Consider the following 19,961-nt stretch of genomic DNA (forward strand, 5'->3'; position numbering starts at 1 on the left):
TTTCACCGGCGTTGGTTTGTTGGTTTGTTTGTTGGTGGGTTGTTGGTTGGTTTGTCCGTTTGGAGGATTACTCCAAACGTCCGCGATGGATTTGAATGAATTTTTTTGGAGGGGTGGGGTGTGGTACAATGAACAATCCATTAGATTTTGGTGGTGATCCGGATCATGATCCGGCTTCGGGAATTTTTTTTAATAACTCCACTCACCCTGTGCGTTAACACCACAGGCTTTAAGACATGCGCAGTGTAACTGATGACTCAACGTACATGAAACCTGCCTTGGCGGAGGTCTGCGCTCTCCGAGTGCACTTCTAGTTAGGTATGAGAACCATAGAAGAATATCATATTTTCCTACATTTTTGGAAAATCTCACTTGATAAATATAACAAGCATGCACAGTATCTACATTATAGGCGTATGCTTTGCTGTAGACATTTATTTTTTATGGAACATTTCCCCCAAATAACAAACTCTATCACACTCTTGACCTATGACCTGTCTTTGTTACATACTGTAACACTTCTAAAAAGAAATATAATTAAATCACTTAATGAAGTTTTCCCTGCAACATATACAGTATAGTATATACACATATATACAAATATACTATCTATATCAATGTTTGGTATTTTTGATATACATCCACAACACTTATCATCATCGTCATAAAGATTTTTAAACCCTTCATGTTTGCTAATACACAGGTACAGTAGCGGTAGCTCCAAAGGCTGCTCCTTGGTCAGCCATTTACAAAGTGCTCTATTACAACGTTGAGTCATCTGTTCAGTACAGATTCAGTCATGGCGCAGTTCCATCACTTGAAGTTTTTTCTATTGTTTCTCAGGGCCTCTGTCAGCTTGGTTTGCATGATCTCCTTGGTTGAGTATAAGGGCAGCTCCAGCATTGAGAAACATGTCTGTGTCTCAGGGTAGTGCTGGTCGTAGGAGAGGTGCTCGACTTGTTGAACTCTGACTTTCATCTTGATGTTTTCCATGCCAATAGGAACCCTTTCAAAACCAGTCACAAACCCTAGTGGAGGGAGAAAGTGGTAATCAGTGAGTTTCTTGCCTTTTCATTTATTATTGTGACACCCTAAGTGTTAAGCTTTGCACTGCCCTTCCTTGAGGTCAGACTGTTGATTCAGACTAGGGCTGTCAATCGATTAAAATATTTAATCACGTTTAATCACATGATTGTCCATAGTTAATCGCGATTAATCGCAAATTAATCACACATTTTTATCTGTTCAAAATGTACCTTAAAGAGAGATTTTGTCAAGGATATAATACTCTAATATGCTTGCTTCATGCAAATGAATACACATTTATTATTGGAAATCAATTAACAACACAAAACAATGACAAATATTGTCCAGAAACCCTCACAGGTACTGCAATTAGCATAACAAATATGCTCAAATCATAACATGACAAATTCAAGTCCAACAGGCAACAACAGCTGTCAGTGTGTCAGTGTGCTGACTTGACTATGACTTGCCCCAAACTGCATGAGATTATCATAAAGTGGGCATGTCTGTAAAGGGGAGACTCCAGGGTACCCATAGAACCCATTTTCATTCACAGATCTTGATATCAGAGGTCAAGGGACCCCTTTGAAAATGGCCATGCCATTTTTCCTCACCAAAATTGAGTCTAAGTTTGGAACGAAAGCTAGTATGACATGGTTGGTATCAATGAATTCCTTAGGTTTTCATATGATGCCAGTATCTTCTCTCTAGCTTTAAAACTAAGCCCACTACAACCTCTGAAAGATCAATTGCGTTAATGCGTTAAAGCAAACAGTGGCGTTAAATGAATTTGCGTTTACACATTGTTATCGTCACAGTTGCTGGGAAATCATCATCTTCTGTGTGAGCCATTATTCCCACAAAAGCCTGACCAGAAACCAAGTGTACATAATAGTAAATGTAAAAATGTTCATGAACCATCTAGATTGAAATAGCTCCGGGTGATAAATAGTGAGAATTACATCACAATGATTAATTGCTTTCCCTTGATTCAGCATGTATATAGCAAGTCTAGTCAAAATGATAAATTGTAATTGTTTGTATGTGTCAAAATCATGTACAATACTTACAAAGGAAAGCCTTCTTCTGATCCTCAGTTAGTTCATCGAAAACCTCCCAAAACATCTGTATGGTGGGGTGTGGTGGTGTGGTGTTGTACACCCCCTCATAAACTGTGTTCTAATTACAGTTAAACAGACTGTTGTTATTATTTCTGTTACAGATCATTTGTAATATTCGAACCAAGCAAGATGCAGGTTTGAGGATGCCATAAATCATTTGCAGAGAAAACTAGACCGTGAGGAGCTCTTGTTCTGGACTGTACCTGTTTCAGCTTTGCCCAGTCATGGAAGTCTTGGCCCACCAGCACTTCCTGCAGCTCCTTTGGTCGGAACAGCTTCACCAGATCCCGGTCACACACCTGGAAGAAGCCTCGCTTGAACTCCTGAAACATACCCTCCACTGATGTGTTGAAGGCATGATCCACATAGGCATCCACAAACTCCTTCCTATTTAGCAGATTCAAGTTTCATGTCAACAAAAAGGTCTGCACAGTGAGTGTGTGATTGAAATCTGCAGGCATTTTCCTGTGGAACTGTAATGGGTTCATTTCCTCGTCTACAGAACTTACAGGTGGCGTACCTCAAGGACTGATTCTGGGCCTCATTCTTTTCTCTTTTACATGCCTCCCCTTGGTAGACATCATATATCTTCAATTTCTATGCAGATGATACACAATTGTATCCTCTAGGCAACTCTACTGATAGTATCAGTGTGGTTGCCCTAAATGATTGCTTTGAGGATATTAGGTATCACATCACTTTTTTCAGCTTAAACCTTCAGTAGGCAGTATATTTTTTTGCATCATTGGGCAAGAATTCCATAATAACCTTTCAGCATATTGTAATTCAAGTGTTCTGAGGGAAAACTTCTGCACCTCCTCATGGCTCTGTTTTCAGGCCTTAAAAAATCTAGGCTGTGACAGGAGACTTTGGCCAATCACAGGTCATTTCAGAGAGAGAGCATTCCTATTTGCTGTCCATTCAACGGAGGCAGCTGTAAATCACTCGCAAACATCAATCAAATGGTCAAACTAGGCAGTGCTGATCAAATATGAATCAATAATCTGTTACTTTGATGCCTTAAATGTTTTCAGAAACATCTTGTAGTGTTTAGTGTAATGTTTAAAATGGGAAAGTTTGCTCCGGTTGGTGGGTGGTGCTTGGTATTTCCTCAACTGATCTCAACATGGCTGCCGGGTTGCAACCTTTCTCATTTTACTGCTAAACAGTGCACTACAAGATGTTTCTGAATAGTTCTGTTTCTGCTCAGAGACAGCAGGCTCCATCTCGGCTCTAATTGGTTGTTTTCCTCCGGTCTGTGAAATCTTGCAGATTAGGAGCACCGGAGGACACAGAGGCACATGATTTTTTTCAGATTACCTGTCTCATGCTTCACTTTTTTTAATCATATTTTCTCCAACCTGCCTACCCCAGCTTTAATGTTTTCTTTAAATTATTGTCAAATAACAAAACACAAAAGAAAGTCACAAAAATGCGTTCATGGTCCTTACTTATTTTGGCCCGTCACTGGCTTCTCAGGATTTTCAGGATCAAGGTCAACCTCTGTCCCATCCCAGTTGATCTGTTGATCAGTTATAAGAAAGAAGAAGATAGTGATATCACACTGCTTTGGGAAACGATGATAGATATCAGAAAGAGGATAAATGAAATACTGTATGTTATTGACTTGATTTGTAAAACACATACTAAAAAGTCCATGTAGAGGTTTTCTATGACATCATCTTCGTAGTCTTCCAGGATGTTCAGCAGACTCCTTGAAACACAGTAAAAGGAACAATATTTAGGATATCTAAGAGGCTTTATGATGTTTACAGTTTTTTCTGACCAGAAATCAGCACCTAAAACCTAAAATGTGTGTGATATATATTAGTTTCCTCTTACTCTCCAAGACATGGGCTGAATTCTGTCATGTCCCCCAGTGAAGGCTTTACACCGAGCAGCTTCTTGAACAGAGCCAGTGGGAAGGGTAAGTGTATGATGCACTGGTTGTACAAAGCCAATCCACACAGGACCCCAAACTGGAAGTATTTCTGGTTCTTCTGTGTGGCCTGGTGTTGATGAAAGAGACAATTTATATCAGAAAAACAGAAAAGAAATACAATTACAATTTTTTATAAGGTAGGACCTTAAGATGAAACATTATTTCATTATTACTAGAACTGTTAAAGCTGTGTGACAAAGTTAACGCAAGGCTCAGTTTTAACACTTGAAAATGCTATCATATGAAACTAGAAAACCTAATGAATCCATTGGTACCAATCATGTCATACTAGCTTGTCGGGAAGGAGGCTAAATAACGCTCCAAACTTACGCTAAATTTTGACGAGGAAAAACTATCAGGGACATTTTCAAAGGGGTCCCTTGACCTCTGACCTCAAGATATGTGATTGAAAATGGGTTCGCTGGGTACCCACGAGTCTCCCCTTTACATACATGCGCACTTTATAATAATCACATGCAGTTTTGGGCAGGTCATAGTCAAGTCAGCACACTGACACACTGACAGCTGTTGTTGCCTGTTGGGCTTCAGTTTGTCATGTTTTGATTTGAGCATAAATGCTTTGCTTTTATGTTAAATTCAGTATCTGTGAGGGTTTCTGGAGAATATTTCTCATTGTTTTGTGTTGTTAATTGATTTCCACTAATAAATATTTACATACATTTGCATAAAGCAAGCATATTTGCACACTCCCATGTTAATAAGAGTATTAAATACTTGACAAATCTCTCTTTAAGGTACATTTTAAACAGATAAAAAATGTGCGATTAATTTGTGATAATCACAATTAACTATGGACAATCATGCGATTAATTTCGATTAACTATTTTAATCGATGACAGCCCTTATTATTACATATTACCATCATAAAGGAATCCATTAAATACAGTGATTTTAAAAAATATATATTTTCCTGTATGAGGATCTAAAGTCTTACTTTGGAGGGGAACCATGCCAGTGTTTTGGAGTCGTTGAACATGAACATCCCAGATTCAGCTGACACCATCTCGTGAAACAGTTCGTAAAAAAAGTCTTTTTTGTAGACCTGATCGACTGTAAAGTTTTCATCAAAATAAACCTGGAAGACAAAAGGGCACAAACAAAGTTTTCCTCCTGGTACAGTAGCTTACCATACATACATTCAAGAGTAACTATACAATAATGCAAGATTTTTTAGTGTGACTTTGGCTATCAGATCAAAACTATATGTTTACCACAAGTGGTAACTTGTAGAAGCTGTGAGAAGCAGCAGCCAGTTCTTCAAAGGTGTCTTCCAAAACCGATGTCCGCCTCAGGTTCAGTTCAAAGAGCAGGTCGTGATGCGTCGGTAAAACGCATCCTCCAAATACCATAAGGTTATGCAACACAATGCGCTGCATGGCTTCCCACTGGAATACAGTTCAAAGTTTAATTTTTCATTGCTTATTATAGAACTTTTGTGTTGTGTAACAGACATCTAACTGCAACCCGTTCTCAATCCCAACTCATCGAACACCGCCCATCGGCATCGGAAACTGATGCACGGAGTCACACTTTAGCAACAGTATATGACAAACTGGGCTTTCAACTAACTCCAATGTAAACCCACCCACAGCGTTATTTGACGGTCGGAGCAAGTGACGTAGTATTAATAGCGTTAGAGTCCATTCAGGGCAGTCGGTAGGGGTGGTGGATGGGTCAAACAAACAAAACACTTTCAACCAGGAGACCGGTGTTAATGTCCCGTGTAAAACGAAAAGTAACGTCAACCACAGCCGTTTCCTAACCCTACCTAAGTGGTTGTGTTGCCTAAACATAACTTCCAGTGAAAACGGAAGTTTATCTTGAAAGGACTCTGTGCATGTAATGAGCGTACTGTATATTGATACGGCGTCCCTGGGCCGTCCAAAAGTAACGCAAGAAGGGTACCCCATGCGTCGATCTCCGATGCCGAGGGGCACTGACCAAGCAGCGGTATTTGAGGAGTTGGGAGTGAGAATGTGTTGCAAACTTCAGTTTGTTTCTCACATGGAGAAAATTCTATCATACTGCAATGACACACACTGAAAAAACAGCATTTCCTGACCCCGACAGTATTGTGTGTAAAGGCTAGTTCTCATGGGGCACCGTTTAAGGCTTTAGCTACCTTGGTGTGAGTAGCATTCCGGTCAAAAACCAAATGCTTTGACTCCAGATCCATCAGAGTTGGAAAGCTACAAAGGATAAGTGGCTCAGCATGCCCATTCTGAAAGAGAAAAAAACTATGTTTAAAAATACATGTATATGATAACCATTGAAAATAAAAATACATTTTTAAATGTGTTTTTAAATGTTTCTTTGAAAGAGACTGTATTTAACTTTTTACATGTATAAATCGTTTTTTATTACAAATGTGTGAACAGGTTGTAACCTAACCTAAAAAATGAGACCTTTCTGTTTTCCTCTATCAGCCTGTAGACTGCTTTTAATGTGAAGTACCCTGGCTGTTTTTTCCAGGGAAATCCAACGTCTGTGACGTCATGTGCTCGCGAGTGCCTTAACACCAACAAACAACCAGCTCCCACCACAACTCAGACTCCAACACAAACTCCACGGGAGCACAAAAAAAACATTATCAGTTATATCTATTGACGCCCGTCTTGCAAAACAGGAATGTGACCGACGTTGGGAGAAAACTAGTGTTGTGGGAGAATAGCAGAACCAGTGCGAAGAGTGTGTGTGCATGTGGGAAGTGAGTGGTGAAGCAAGAGAGAGAGAGAACGGCGCTGAGTGTATGAGAAAAGGAGCGAGCAGCGAAGCAGAAGAGAGTTAGTTTAGCCTCGAGAATATCAAGTGAATGTACAGTGGAAGTTGCAGTTTGTGCAAAAATGTGTCTTGTTTCCTGCTGCTGAGTGAAGGGTATGGGGTTAACTCCAGAGCGAGTAACGCTATCGTCTCCAACCCAGGAGACCAAAACTACGGTGTCTCACCTGTGCCTTCTGACCACGGTCGGGAGGCTGAAGCAGGAAAAGTTAACACTAGGATCAACATCGGACGGGCCTTCGATTCATGAAGGGACCTTCGTTTGGTAAACTAACATTACTGCCAAGCATGTGAAACATATAGAGACATTGGTTTTAGCTGGCTAATGTTGCTAACGTTAATCAACATGATGCTTGTCAATCACGTTCAGTCTTGTGTGTGTCGTCTCACTGTTTTGACCGATGCTCGCTCGCGTCTACGTAGTGCGAGCACAAGCGCGAGCAACAGGACGCTGACTGTCGTTGACCTAACGGCCACAGGTGTCACTGTTTACGAGCAATTTCTGATTCTTGCATTGAGCCCCTTTAAATGAATGGGCAGTGTCTGAAAAGTGACAGAAACAAAGGGAGACAGAAGGAGGGACAGTGATCATGGCTTTAGCTCACAAACTATTTAACTGTGTGGTTTTTTTTTACCTTGCGTTGTGACTGTAAACGCCAAAGCTGCAGATCCTCATGAAGAAAGACTTTGTCAATCAACAAACAGAAATCGCTTTCTGGCATCCTTCGAGGTTCTTCAGTCCTGCTGTTGGCCTTTAAACAAGTGTTACATTGATTAGGTAAAAAGCTTCATTTTGTAGTAAGAAGAGTGAGTAGGATTACTAGTTTAGGAATATGCCGTGTGACATTCGTAGAATTTACGGCCTATAACTGATACTAACGTTGTACATATACTGGAGGACTAGCAGCAGGTTTCTGACTCCAGAGTTGCGAGGAACAGGCTTAGAGGACATGATCACTGAGAGAGCCTGCTTCCACACCTTCACATGTTTAACCATGGTGGAGGACGACAGTGAGGACCACCAGTCCCCTGAAGAAGACAACAGACATTCATGTCAGTGAGCATTTAACAACTGAGTGGATATCAAGGGCATACCTTAACACTAGTAAAGTTATAATCCTTGAAGTTTCAGTCCTGGTTGATTTGGTGACACCCCGTGGTTACCAGCTTTACAGCAAGTGTGGTTTAATAACACTTATTGCACGGCTGTGTTGAACACTTAATTCTGATTGGTCAATCACGGCGTTCTGCGGTCTGTAATTTCTCTATAACAGACCGTTGCTATGTATAACAGACCGCTGCTGTAGGCACAGCTCTGATGTCGGACTCTGGCGGACCGTTTTGGTGTCAAATTATTGATTTCTTAAGTAAGTAGCCGCGTAATAAGCGGGATAATGTACAGCTAGCGGGTCATTGTTGTGAAAGAATCCCCTTCAGGGCGATGAGAGACCCCTCCGCTTTGCGTCACCCTGTCGGGGATTCTTTCACAACAATGACCGGCTCGCTGTACATTATCCCTTACTTAATAATTATACAACATTCTACACTAATTTTCAGGTTTCCCCCGGGTTTTAGAGGGCTTACGCCCGGGCCAGAATGGACACGACAGCAGCGCATAGCGGCTACCTCGCTGAACTGCGGCGTGTCTCACGCATGTCGTGTTCACACTGGCAGCGTTTCTGCTGCTACCCTGCTGCTGCTGTCAGCCCTTTCTTTCTACATTGAGTTTGCCTTTCATAATGGCCATTTCATGTCATTATAAATGACATATCTGTGACATATTCTGCAGACAGGCTATCTACACATTGAAACTGTAGTAATGTTGCTGGTATGATGTATATATACTCTCAAAAGAACATTTGCACTGTCTGTTGTTGCTGTGAACTGCGCGCGGCACACGTAAAAAGGCTGTTCTGTAGAGAGGTAATTGTTGAATGTAAATACATTGAATGACTATTGTAGAAAGTAAACAGGAAATCAAAAAATAGGGTCTGATTTCATGAAAATATCCAGGATTATAACTTTAATGTATTATTAAACAACAATAAGATAAAAATGAAGATATTTTGCTGATGTTACATGTGTGATGGTGACAGTACCTATGACCCGGAGGCTGTCAGCAGACAAGTTTAGTACTGCAGCAGCGACCGCCTCAGCGAGCTTTGTGCTTGTTTGTTGTCCCTTGTGTCTCTGGATCACATGCAGGAGCTCATTGAGAAGCAGGTAGATCCTCAACCCCTCCACTCCCACTGGCTTCTTATCAAGAGAGGGAAGCATGTGCAGGACAGCAGCCTCAACCTGTTAGTTTGAAAAGGACATCAAGGGAAAATATCTGGACAAGTTAGCAAGTTTTGAGAGTAATTATAGAGTAAATCTTAAAATGCTGTTTTTAACAGTAACACATACGGGATATTCAAAGTAGATAAGTTTGAGAGGACAAAACTTTTCATACACATTACAAACATTTCAGTAACATACCTCAGCGAAAACATCGTCGTTCTTGACCAGTTTCTTGAAAGCACGTCTTGCAAGTGACAAGTTCAAGCCGGAGTACTTTGGTGAAGTCTGGAAATGTTTATCTTTGCTAAAAACACAAAGAAAAAAGCTGAAGCTCACATCCATACCAGCTTGACAATGCTTGACTGATGTTTAGCAGGTATAATGTTGATCATAATCAACCTCTTAGGTAAGTGTTTTGCTAATTAGTACTACACACAAAGTATAGCTGAGGCTGATGGGAAGGTCATTGGTTTTGCAGGCATTTGGTCATAAATAAAAGTATTGGCCTATGATGGTGCTAATAAGAGGTCAGGGGATCCCAAAAGTCATTGAAATGTATTATCTGGGAACCACGAATGTCTCTGCCAAATAAAAATAAAAACAAATAATTTTGGGGAAATAAATAGGGGGGTGAAATGCTAAGGGAAAATCATGCATAAATAAATAAATAAATAAATACTTAAACACATAAATAAATAAATATAAAATAAATGATGGAAAAAGTGGAAATTAAACAGAAGAGTAAATAAATAAGTGAATGAATACAAAGGTAAATAAATAAAAAAAATCTATTATCAATTAATTAATGACTACATTTATTTTTTAATATTATTTTTGCTACTTTTAATGGCATATTTATTAATTTATTGAGTCATTTCTTTATTTATTCATTTATTTTTGATTTTGGTGGGTTCTGTCCTCCATATCGCAGATGGTTCTGTGTAACAAACCATCTGGTGCCTCAGGTTACCAAAGTGGTCTGCTACGTTCACACTACGAGCGCCAAAAAAGCAACAAAATGGCCAGCGTGGCCAACTACATTGTCCTTGGGTCGCTGTTCAAGTGTTCTTGTGTTCTGCTCAATCGTAGTTATGTCGTTAAATAGCATTGGGAACTGGCTAACGTCATTGTTTTGGATGGAACGGAACAGGGTGAAACAAAAACATATGATTGGTTGATGCCTAACTGTGTCATTGGAGCACTGGGAAAAGCTCAACTTTATTTGTAGCGCGTCACGCCCGTCACACAGCGACAAGTGTTGGGGGTCAGGTTGTAGCTTCATATCACCAGCTTCCATTGAAAATGACTTGAGGATTGTTGCTGTGTCGCTCGTAATGTGAACACAGCTTAACCGACAGACCGACATTGCCATCTCTAGAGCCATGTCGCTAGCACGGTTAAGAAGTAAATGTTATAATTCATCAGATTAAAAGAGGTGATGATCATGCACAAAGATACTGTGTTTACCTTTTCTCAAGGAAGCTTGTATTCATACAGGATGCGGAAGAAAACATCCTGTGAATTTCCCTGGGAAGATTTAACATTTTTAGTCCATTGCACTAAGAAAACATTGTTAAAAGCTTTGGATCCAAATTAATAATTTCAGTCATGACAGTCATAAAACATCAGACTATTCAACAAAGTAATTACATATAGACCCCTTTTCTGTTAGTAAACATGATGACGTATTTTGTGGGCGGAGCGTTAAGTGGAGGCAGAAAAATTCCCTGAACACGTTAGCCCACTGCTAGTGTTTGCCTCCAGTCTTTCCTTTGTTTTGCCTCCAGCTAACACTGTGACGTAATCATTACGCTGACACGAAAAGGGTCTATAGAAAACTGCTAATATATACTTACTGTTTTATCTTTTTCCATGACTTTGAATCACATTCAGAGGTCCATTTGTCAATCATTTCGTCAAGACAATGCGGTGTGACATTGTTGACACTGGCAATGTTTGACTCATCATGAACGCCCTGCGAAGAAACAAGCTGAGTTGATGTTCACATCATTATACCCCCCACCATCATGGTCTGTGGGCTACTGTATGTATTTGTGTTGGTACCTCATTAGAATTGCACGTTGCAAACGAACAATTTCCTCCTGCGAAGATGTTTCTAACTTTAGGATCATCAGGGGTGTCTGGAATAATAACAGAATAAAAGTGTAATCTCCTTCATAAAACCATTCACTGCAGTCACATTATTAAATCTGCTTGTTTTAAAAATATAGCTACCCTGTGGAAGTTGGACAGGTAGCGGCACCGACGGATGACTTTCCTCTCGATGTCCCAGCTGCTCCTGCTCTCCGCACCCAAAAGAGTAGACCCTCTTGGAGTCTGTCAACACTAATGTGTGATGTCTGAATAGGGAGGTAGATATATTACAAACAACATTTTAATGTCATCAGAGACGTAAATACACTTTGATTGGCTACTTTTTCATATACTTTCATTGGAGCAGCTTCCAGGCCTCTTGCAACATTTGATAAAGTAAAATTCTGTATTATTGCATTATGAAAGGTGATATACTGTACCGTCCACATGCAATCTTGGTGACCTTTGCCCCCCAGAGCTCTGCAACAAGCCGAGGTCGTAGTTCATCGCTGAAGGAGTTGTGCCCAAGCTGTCCATATTGACCAGAGCCAAATGTAAACACTGCACCGTTCTGAGGAAGAAACCAAACTATTAAGTCCCACTCATTGTTTACTGTTACTTATTAACAAGTCTGTTGGAATCTAAGAAGTTAGTATGTTTTTTTTCTCAGAAAAAGCATCAATTAATAAATGTAATATTATTTTATATTTTGGCTATAAAACCCACTGTAAATTTTATCTTCTAAATTGAAACTGTACTAATAAATATTTTTATTAGGGCTGTCAAAGTTAACGTGTTAATTACGTGTTAACGCAAATTCGTTTGATCTCTGACCTCAAGATATGTGAATGAAAATGGGTTCTATGGGTACCCACAAGTCTCCCCTTTACAGACATGCCCACTTTATGATAATCACATGCAGTTTGGGGCAAGTCATAGTCAAGTCAGCACACTGACACACTGACAGCTGTTGTTGCCTGTTGGGCTGCAGTTTGCCATGTTATGATCTGAGCATATATTTTATGCTAAATGCAGTACCTGTGAGGGTTTCTGGACAATATTTGTCATTGTTTTGTGTTGGAAATTGATTTCCAATAATAATTATTATTATTATAAAGAAAACATATTTGCCCACTCCCATGTTGATAAGAGTATTAAATACTTGACAAATCTCCCTTTAAGGTACATTGTGAACAGATAAAAAATGTGTGATTAATCTGCGAGTAATCCTGATTAACTATAAACAATCATGCAATTAATCGCAATCAAATATTTTAATTGACTGACAGCCCTAATTTTTATATTACCCATGGAGTCAAAGACTACTAGTACATGAAAGGTGTCGCTTGTAGTGCTGTTTAGGTGAAAGAAAGCACTGTTTCCAGCAATAAAATGTGTGAGGTTAGTGGTTACAACATCTAGTAACACTTACAATATGGTACACAAATGATGGGAAGTCACTAAGGAACAAATGGGGAAAGAGTACAAATCAGGAATCTAACCTTTGTCAAAATGGCAGTGTGGTCCTTCCCACAGGAAATGTGAGTAGTTTTCTTCATGTTCAGATAATGAACAGGAGTTGGTGTATGTCTGTCTATAGAAAAGAAATTAACATTCAAGTTTTCATGTCATGGAAATAGTTTAAGTTTTAAGTGCTACTACGGTATTGTTATTGCTTGTAAAATTCATCATTAAAGGAAACGTCGTGCCCCATTCCAGGTTCATACTTTATTACTTTATTTCCAGGAGCCTACTTTGAAAACCACTGTTCTAATGAGCCTGCATGTGACATAGGAAGGGGAGCCAAATCTGAATGGCTTGTTGGATCACATGTTTTCTGATCTAGCCCCCAAAAAACTGACTGTGTTGTCTTATTTCACAGTTTGTGGGTTGGAAGTCACTCTAGATACTCAAATGTATGTGAACAAACACTGAAAATGTGAGTTTTTCATGATTTTGTATGTCCCCTTTAAAGGTATGTTAAAAGATTAAAGATACAAATTAAAGTGAAGCAAAATAGAAATATCTTGGTTGCTACATTACCTCTTTTGTCTCCCAGGCCGAGCTGTCCACAGTGGTTTCTGCCCCAGCCGAACACACCTCCAGAGACAGAGACGGCGAAGCTCTGCTCTCCCCCTGCAGCGATCTGGACCAGGGGGATCCCTGACAGAGATCGGAGGTGTTGGGGTGAATTGGCGCCGGGCTTCCTCTTCCCCAGACCCAGCTGACCCCTGGAGTCCTGGCCCCACGTATACACCTGACCATCTGTGGACAAATCACCAGGACTGTGAGCTTCATACTGCAGTCTACAACACTGTAATCTGCTTCTCAAATACTTACCTGACACTACTGGTGTATAGTGTATTTTCCTCAACACAAAACTTAAGGATTTACAATATCTATATATTTTCACATATGACAATATATTGACTCACTCAAACCTATGCACTGAATGTTGGTAGTATGTGGACACATATGACTGTAAAGGGCCAATGAGCTACTCCTGTGGTGGTAATGAGGATCCTAATAAATCCGTCTCATGCACTACTGTCAGGATATAGTGACAGTTTTATAAAAATAACTTTTTATCATATTTGCTCAAAGTTACCGACTGCAGCTTTAACTCTGGATAATCCTCACACATCTTTGTAATTGTTTTATTCTCTGAGCAACACATAGAATTGTATCCATCCCATTGTTTTGGGATGGAGACAGAAAGATCAGACATAAATATTTCCAAACCATGGCACATAAAACCAAAACTACCCTATCGGCATGGCCGGATACTAGTGCTCGATAAATAAATAAATATGTAATTTAATGTAGCAAAAATAATATTAAAATTAAATGTAGCCATTAATTAATTGATAGAATGTGACATAAACTGATATTTCTGTTTTAATTTGCTTCTTTATTATTTCATCTTTGGGATTAATTACCTTATTTATTTACTCTTCTGTTTAATTTTCACTTTTATTTATTGATGTATTTCATAATTCATAATTCAATTCCTCATTTGCATAATGAGGCAGAAATGCATTAAGAAATGTAAAAAGAAATGTGTAAAGACATTTATAAAGAAAAGAATAAATAAGTTTTGGGGAATAGATAAGCAATGAAATACAATGGGAAAATCGTGCATAAATAAATAAATATGTACATTTAAAAATAAATAAAAAATAAATAAATGAAAAAAATATTGAATTAATAAATAGATTAAAAAATTAATAAAATAAATACAAAAATAAATAAAAGGGAAATAAAAACATAAAAGTAAATAAATAAGGTGAATTAATACGAATATAAATAAACAAATTAGCAAATTAAAACAGAATTATCAGTTTATATCACATTCTATCAATCAATTAATGGCTACAATTATTTTTTATATTATTTTTGCTACATTAAAGACATATTTATTTATTTATTTATTGAGTCTTTTATTTATTGATTGATTGATTTTTTTTTATTTTAGCAGGTTCCGTCCTCCATATTATTCAACTTGTACATTAGTAGCAGTTTACACTTTACTGTACCTTTGGTCAGGGCAACTGAATGCTGGCTCCCACAAGCAACCTGAGATACCGGTATGTTACACAAAGCTGCCAGAGGCCTGAGAGCACCAGAAACACAAAAGAACAGAGCTCAAACACGTAGTCATCAAGATTCAAGAAGATTCAGAGATGATTCAATGATCAAGATGTTTATTGTCACACCGGTTATATAAGTACAATAGTGTGAAATACTTTTTGCTGGGGAGCTCCATTAAGAAAACAGTAAGCAATAATAATATACAGAATAATAATAAAGGAAGTACTTGGTATATGGTAACTATAGAAGCAAATATATATCAGAGCTGACTAACATGAATCCAATTGATTTTGTAAGAGAAATATGCACCATTTTACACATTGTGTTGCACATTCAGGACATTGATTGACAGCTTAGTGTCTCCTTACCTTGGAATGTTACTGTGAGTTGTGTCCACACAGAGGACTTTTCCTCTGTCAGACAGCAGTGTGACCACATCATCACTACAATTCACAGCCTCTATCTTCTCTTTACACTTCACAAACTCTGAAAGAAACACAGCAGGAGTCAAACAATGTGATGCAGGAGCTGCTTCTACTGTCAGTCTGTCATCATTAAACACAGGTAGAAACACAACATATGACTGATGCTCACTCTGTTTTCCTCTGACTCTTGTCCCATCTTTGCTCTCATTAGTGCGGATGATGAACGCGTTTCCATTAGTTTTGACGAAGGCGATCAGGCTGTGAGCTGCTGACAGATCCGTGATGTGATAACTGAGGTTTAAATGATGAACTCCATCATCACCTGTTGAGGGTCTGCTGTCGTCCTTTAACCTGAAGCCCCTCTGGCTGTCCTCTCCCCATGAAAACATGATGCCTCTGTGCCTCTGTAGACCGACTACAGCTGATCTTCACCACTCACAAACGAAACTTAGAAACGAAACTTAAAAACGAAACTTAAAAACGAAACTTAAAGAGGACTCAGACTCAGCTGAGAGAGAAGGAAAACGACACCTAATAAACACAGGAATGAAGAGCATGAAACGAAACGCTCAGTGTCATGCTGCAAGTGAAACTGTGAATGGCTGTGGAAAAACTGTGGAATATTTAGACGGTTGTTATCAATAAAAAAAAAATCAATCAATCAATCAAACGATCAAACCAACCAACAATCAATCAATCAATAAATAAATAAATAAATTACTCGATAAATAAATAAATATGTCATTTAATGTAGCAAAAATAATATTAAAAATAAATGTAGCCATTAATCAATTTATAGAATGTGACATACATTTATATTTCAGTTTCAATTTGCTTCTTTATGTATCTATTTATTTTTCTGTTTAATTTCCCCTTTTTGTATTTATTTATATTTGCCTTTAAATGTATTTATTTATTTAATTTTGCATTTATTCTTTATTAATTAAAATATTTTGTATTTATTTTTAAATGTATGTATTTATTTAGATATTTATGCATTTATTTATTCATTTATTTCACATTGCATTTCACCCCCAATTTCTTTTTTACATTTCTTAATGCATTTCTTAAAGAGACAGGTGCTAAAATGACGCTTTAGACAGAGGGTGCACGCAGGTACATTTAAACAGTATGAGAAAAATAATGTGTTTTTTGAACATTAAAGCATGTAAACATGTTCTAGTAGTAACCCATAACACCAGTATGAACCTGAAAATGAGCATGATATGTCCCCTTTGAACAGGGGTTACTCTTTCTGTCAATAATCAAAATACACAGGAGTAGTAATGAGCTTCTGTCAGGTAGGAACTCAGAGTAGGCTACACAATCACTAATACAAATGTGCTTAACAGTAATTTTGTCAAGAGTTTGACATTTGCTGGTCCATTTTGATAGATATTTCCCATCTTATTCCACTTGTAGTTCGTCCTGAGGGAGAAGCTGAAACATTAAACAGTGAAAGACCTATTGCTGTCAGTAGACTGAATATTCAACACACTGTACTGAAGGCTACAGTATATCAATCAATCAATCAATGACTCGATAAATAACACCATTTTTTTTGCACTATCCCCTTTGCTGCTGTACACTGCAAATTTCCCCACTGCGGGACTAATAAAGGAATAGCTTATCTTATCTTATCTTATATTCAGTAGTCCAAAGAAACACTGGATGGTGCTGTTTTGGACACAGATGTACAATTGTAAAACTCATCTACGACTCTTAACAAGAATGTTATTTAGTAGAAATGAGGCAAAATCCGATTTTATTTATGTCAACTTTACCATTAATTGATTGTTTTCAAAGAATTCATTTTTGTCCCTGTAGGTTACTTGTATTTCATTTTACCAGGTATTTAAGGCCAATCTTGGTTGACACATCCTCCTTTGAAACCCACAGAGCACATACAATATGTCAGGTCAATCATCTCAGTTGACACATAACATAATACTCATATGGGTTCTACAATAAATGTCTCAAAACAAAATCCTCTTTCGTAAAATATTGTGGAATTAACTTGATAACTTCAATATTAACTTGATACACATCAAATGCTTATTGTTTACTGTGAAAGACAACAACACGCATCATGAAATTATGTTACATTTAAAAAAAAAAAAAAAAAAAAAAATCTGTGTTCTCCACATTGAAAGAAATCTTCAAATAAGTAAAAACTGGATATTATATAAATAAACAAATAACAATAGTTGGATTTAATAGAAACACATAACCATAAAGACCTTGAATCAGTATTTTAAAAAAGAATGCCAGAACATAACAAAGAAAATAAAAATACTGCATGAGATCAACCACAAGGTGGAGGTAGAGACTTAATCTGTCTGCAGTTTTACTGTCAGCGACTTAGTGTGTCCAGACACACCTGTTATTGAAAGTTAAAGACAAATTGCAAAAAAATATTTACTGGCCTTTAACTTGCTGAAACCTGGGGATACTTTTGGAGCATTTTTTTATTTAAATAAAATTTGACATCAAAGTAAAGATAAAGAGATAAACTAAGGTGATGCTTTGATATAAAAACTCAAGATGCGGGAGCTAAAACTTCCAGAGGTTATCTCCAGAACAATGATGTCTTTGCAGCATGGAGACAACAAACATTATTGAAAATGTAGTCTTAATTTTGATGAAATGCTCGCTCTAATAGCACCATTGGGAGACCGAGACTACCAGTTGTCTTGCAATTTGCTTACCAATATGTAAGAATCAATTTGACATATTCACTTTTTTAACATCTGCTAAAGATCTTTCACATGTTTTCCAGAGCAGCCAATGACACAGAGACAGGAGGGAAAAGAGACGAGTGGGCGGGAATGTAAAATACTGCGTGATAGCATCTCTTCTCTTTCTGTCTGTTGATCACCTTCTCCTCCCTCTTCTGCTCTCTCACACAGCAAAGAAACAAATCACAAGTGAGAGGAAGTGGCAACTAAGAGCAGCTGGTGCGTAGGCATGTCGATCATATGATTTTAAAATGTCTGAATCTGTCCTGACCTCTTTGACCCCTGCAGTGCATCACCCCAGCAAAGTAGACAATCTCTCTTCTTCTTTCTCTCTGTTTGCTTTCTTTTGTCAGAGCACTTTTTAAAACTTGAGGTCACCGGCAGTTTGAATACAAGTACCAGACACACCACCTGTGTGCTTTGTTTATGGGTTGGATTGGACAGAATGTATTTGGTTACAAAGGTCTGTCTTAGAATAATTTGATCTTACCTACTTTTACAATATATTAAACAGATGCACACCCACACAGGGAATTTTAATTAGGGATGCACCAACCTGGCTTTTTCAGTCCTGATACGATACCAATACCTGGGCTTTGGGTATTGGGTGATACCGAGTACCGATCCGATACCAGTGTTTAATTAATAAGCTGTATGCCTCACTGTGTGGAAGTGACTGGGATCATTCTTTTATGTGTAAGGCAACATCAGGCCTGACTTAAACATTGCTTTCCTAACTTTGTAAAACAAAATGTAACAAATGATACATAGATATACATTTACTGAAATGTTACTTATTATTAAAATAATAAATCATACACCAACTTGGTAAAAAAAAAATCTTAAAAATTAACAGGAATTACAATTCAAGTGTAAACCTTTTTACTGCAGCAACAAATTGGTCAAATGTGTAATTAAAATGCCAGTGTATAATGTATATAGTATATAAACATAGAATTGAACAGATCAGCCAAATTGTCACCAATACCCCCATCCAGCTATTTGAATCAGTATCGGCCCGATATCCAATCCAGTAACGTTGTCAGTGCATCCCTAATTTTAATGATTCTTTTCTCATTGTTTTCTTTTTGTCAGGTTTTTCAGGAAAACAGGTTTGGACCCAAATGTAGGTAAAGATGAGGAGACAGCAGGCTGAATTCAATGATTTAATAACAAAAAGAAAACTCACAATATACAAAAATGTTTGCAGAAAGTAGTGATGTTACGTGCTGTGCCGAAATTTTGGAGCGTTTGTCGAGGAAGTTTTCTGTTTTCTGTGAAGCGCGTATCGAGGCTCGTATCGTTTTAGACCGATGACGTCATTGAAGATGCTCAAAGCCGAAATACAGTTGAGAATAAAAACGAATAATGTCTCCCCTCTATCATTTTCTTATAGTTACACAAGCACATTCACTACCCTGTGCCCGGTTAAACCACTGCCACATATCTGGAATATATCTGCCTGTTTTACACTCTTTGACCGATCGGTGGTTTCATGAGCTCATGAAGCTCAGATGAAGCCTCGTGAAATGAACCCTTTTGCTAACCAATTTGCTGGAGAGCTTCAGTGCTTCATGAAGCTTCATCTCGCCATCACTGGTAGAAAGCCAATCCACAAAGTAATCTCGCAAGGAGTAAACTAGAAACTCAAATACTGGGGGAAAAACTCAACGATAGGGAACCACCAGAAGAAACACAACTCACAAGGAGTGACGACGAACTGACAAAGAAACACACAGACACCAAGAGAGCAGGGTGGCTGAACACAGGTGGAACAAATCAGGGCGGGGCAGACAATCGCAAAAGGCGGGAAACCAACAAAGGCAGGAAGTAAAACCTGGCGAGACGTCGGCTGGGCCGCTGAGCAATTTAGTAGATTGCTGTTTCCGAGAACCACGCTTCGTTCTAGGGGCTCCAGCCTCAAGATATCTTGGAGACATCGCCA

The 19,961-nt window shown here is 38.3% G+C and overlaps 1 protein-coding gene across 1 annotated transcript; it reads right to left on the reverse strand.

Annotated features, from left to right (window-relative positions):
- Positions 1 to 420: 420 nt before the first annotated feature.
- On the reverse strand, positions 421 to 15,724 carry LOC119487176 (probable E3 ubiquitin-protein ligase HERC3). The gene is made up of 23 exons (XM_037767858.1): positions 15,448 to 15,724; positions 15,222 to 15,339; positions 14,799 to 14,875; positions 13,306 to 13,527; positions 12,765 to 12,856; positions 11,703 to 11,833; positions 11,404 to 11,528; positions 11,233 to 11,309; positions 11,025 to 11,143; positions 10,636 to 10,695; positions 9,367 to 9,472; positions 8,988 to 9,186; positions 7,769 to 7,917; positions 7,524 to 7,640; positions 6,233 to 6,331; positions 5,322 to 5,495; positions 5,045 to 5,185; positions 3,990 to 4,156; positions 3,795 to 3,861; positions 3,599 to 3,669; positions 2,351 to 2,534; positions 2,097 to 2,205; positions 421 to 1,028 (listed from the first exon to the last, which is right to left on the reverse strand). The coding sequence occupies exons 1-23, from the start codon at positions 15,665 to 15,667 to the stop codon at positions 814 to 816; spliced, it is 3,039 nt and encodes a 1,012-aa protein (XP_037623786.1). The 5' UTR covers positions 15,668 to 15,724; the 3' UTR covers positions 421 to 813.
- Between the last annotated feature and the right edge of the window lie 4,237 nt (positions 15,725 to 19,961).

Source organism: Sebastes umbrosus, chromosome 4 (assembly GCF_015220745.1).
Source record: "Sebastes umbrosus isolate fSebUmb1 chromosome 4, fSebUmb1.pri, whole genome shotgun sequence".
Classification (NCBI taxonomy): Eukaryota; Metazoa; Chordata; class Actinopteri; order Perciformes; family Sebastidae; genus Sebastes; species Sebastes umbrosus.

Bases quoted from the DNA above. Each gene is read 5' to 3' on its own strand.
- LOC119487176 (XM_037767858.1), bottom strand. From the start codon at position 15,667: ATGTTTTCATGGGGAGAGGACAGCCAGAGGGGCTTCAGGTTAAAGGAC. The intron at 11,144-11,232 runs GTACCAACACAA...GTTTCTTCGCAG, and splicing joins CAACGTGCAATTCTAATGAG to GGCGTTCATGATGAGTCAAA. The intron at 7,918-8,987 runs GTACTGTCACCA...TGTCTTCTTCAG, and splicing joins TGACAGCCTCCGGGTCATAG to GGGACTGGTGGTCCTCACTG.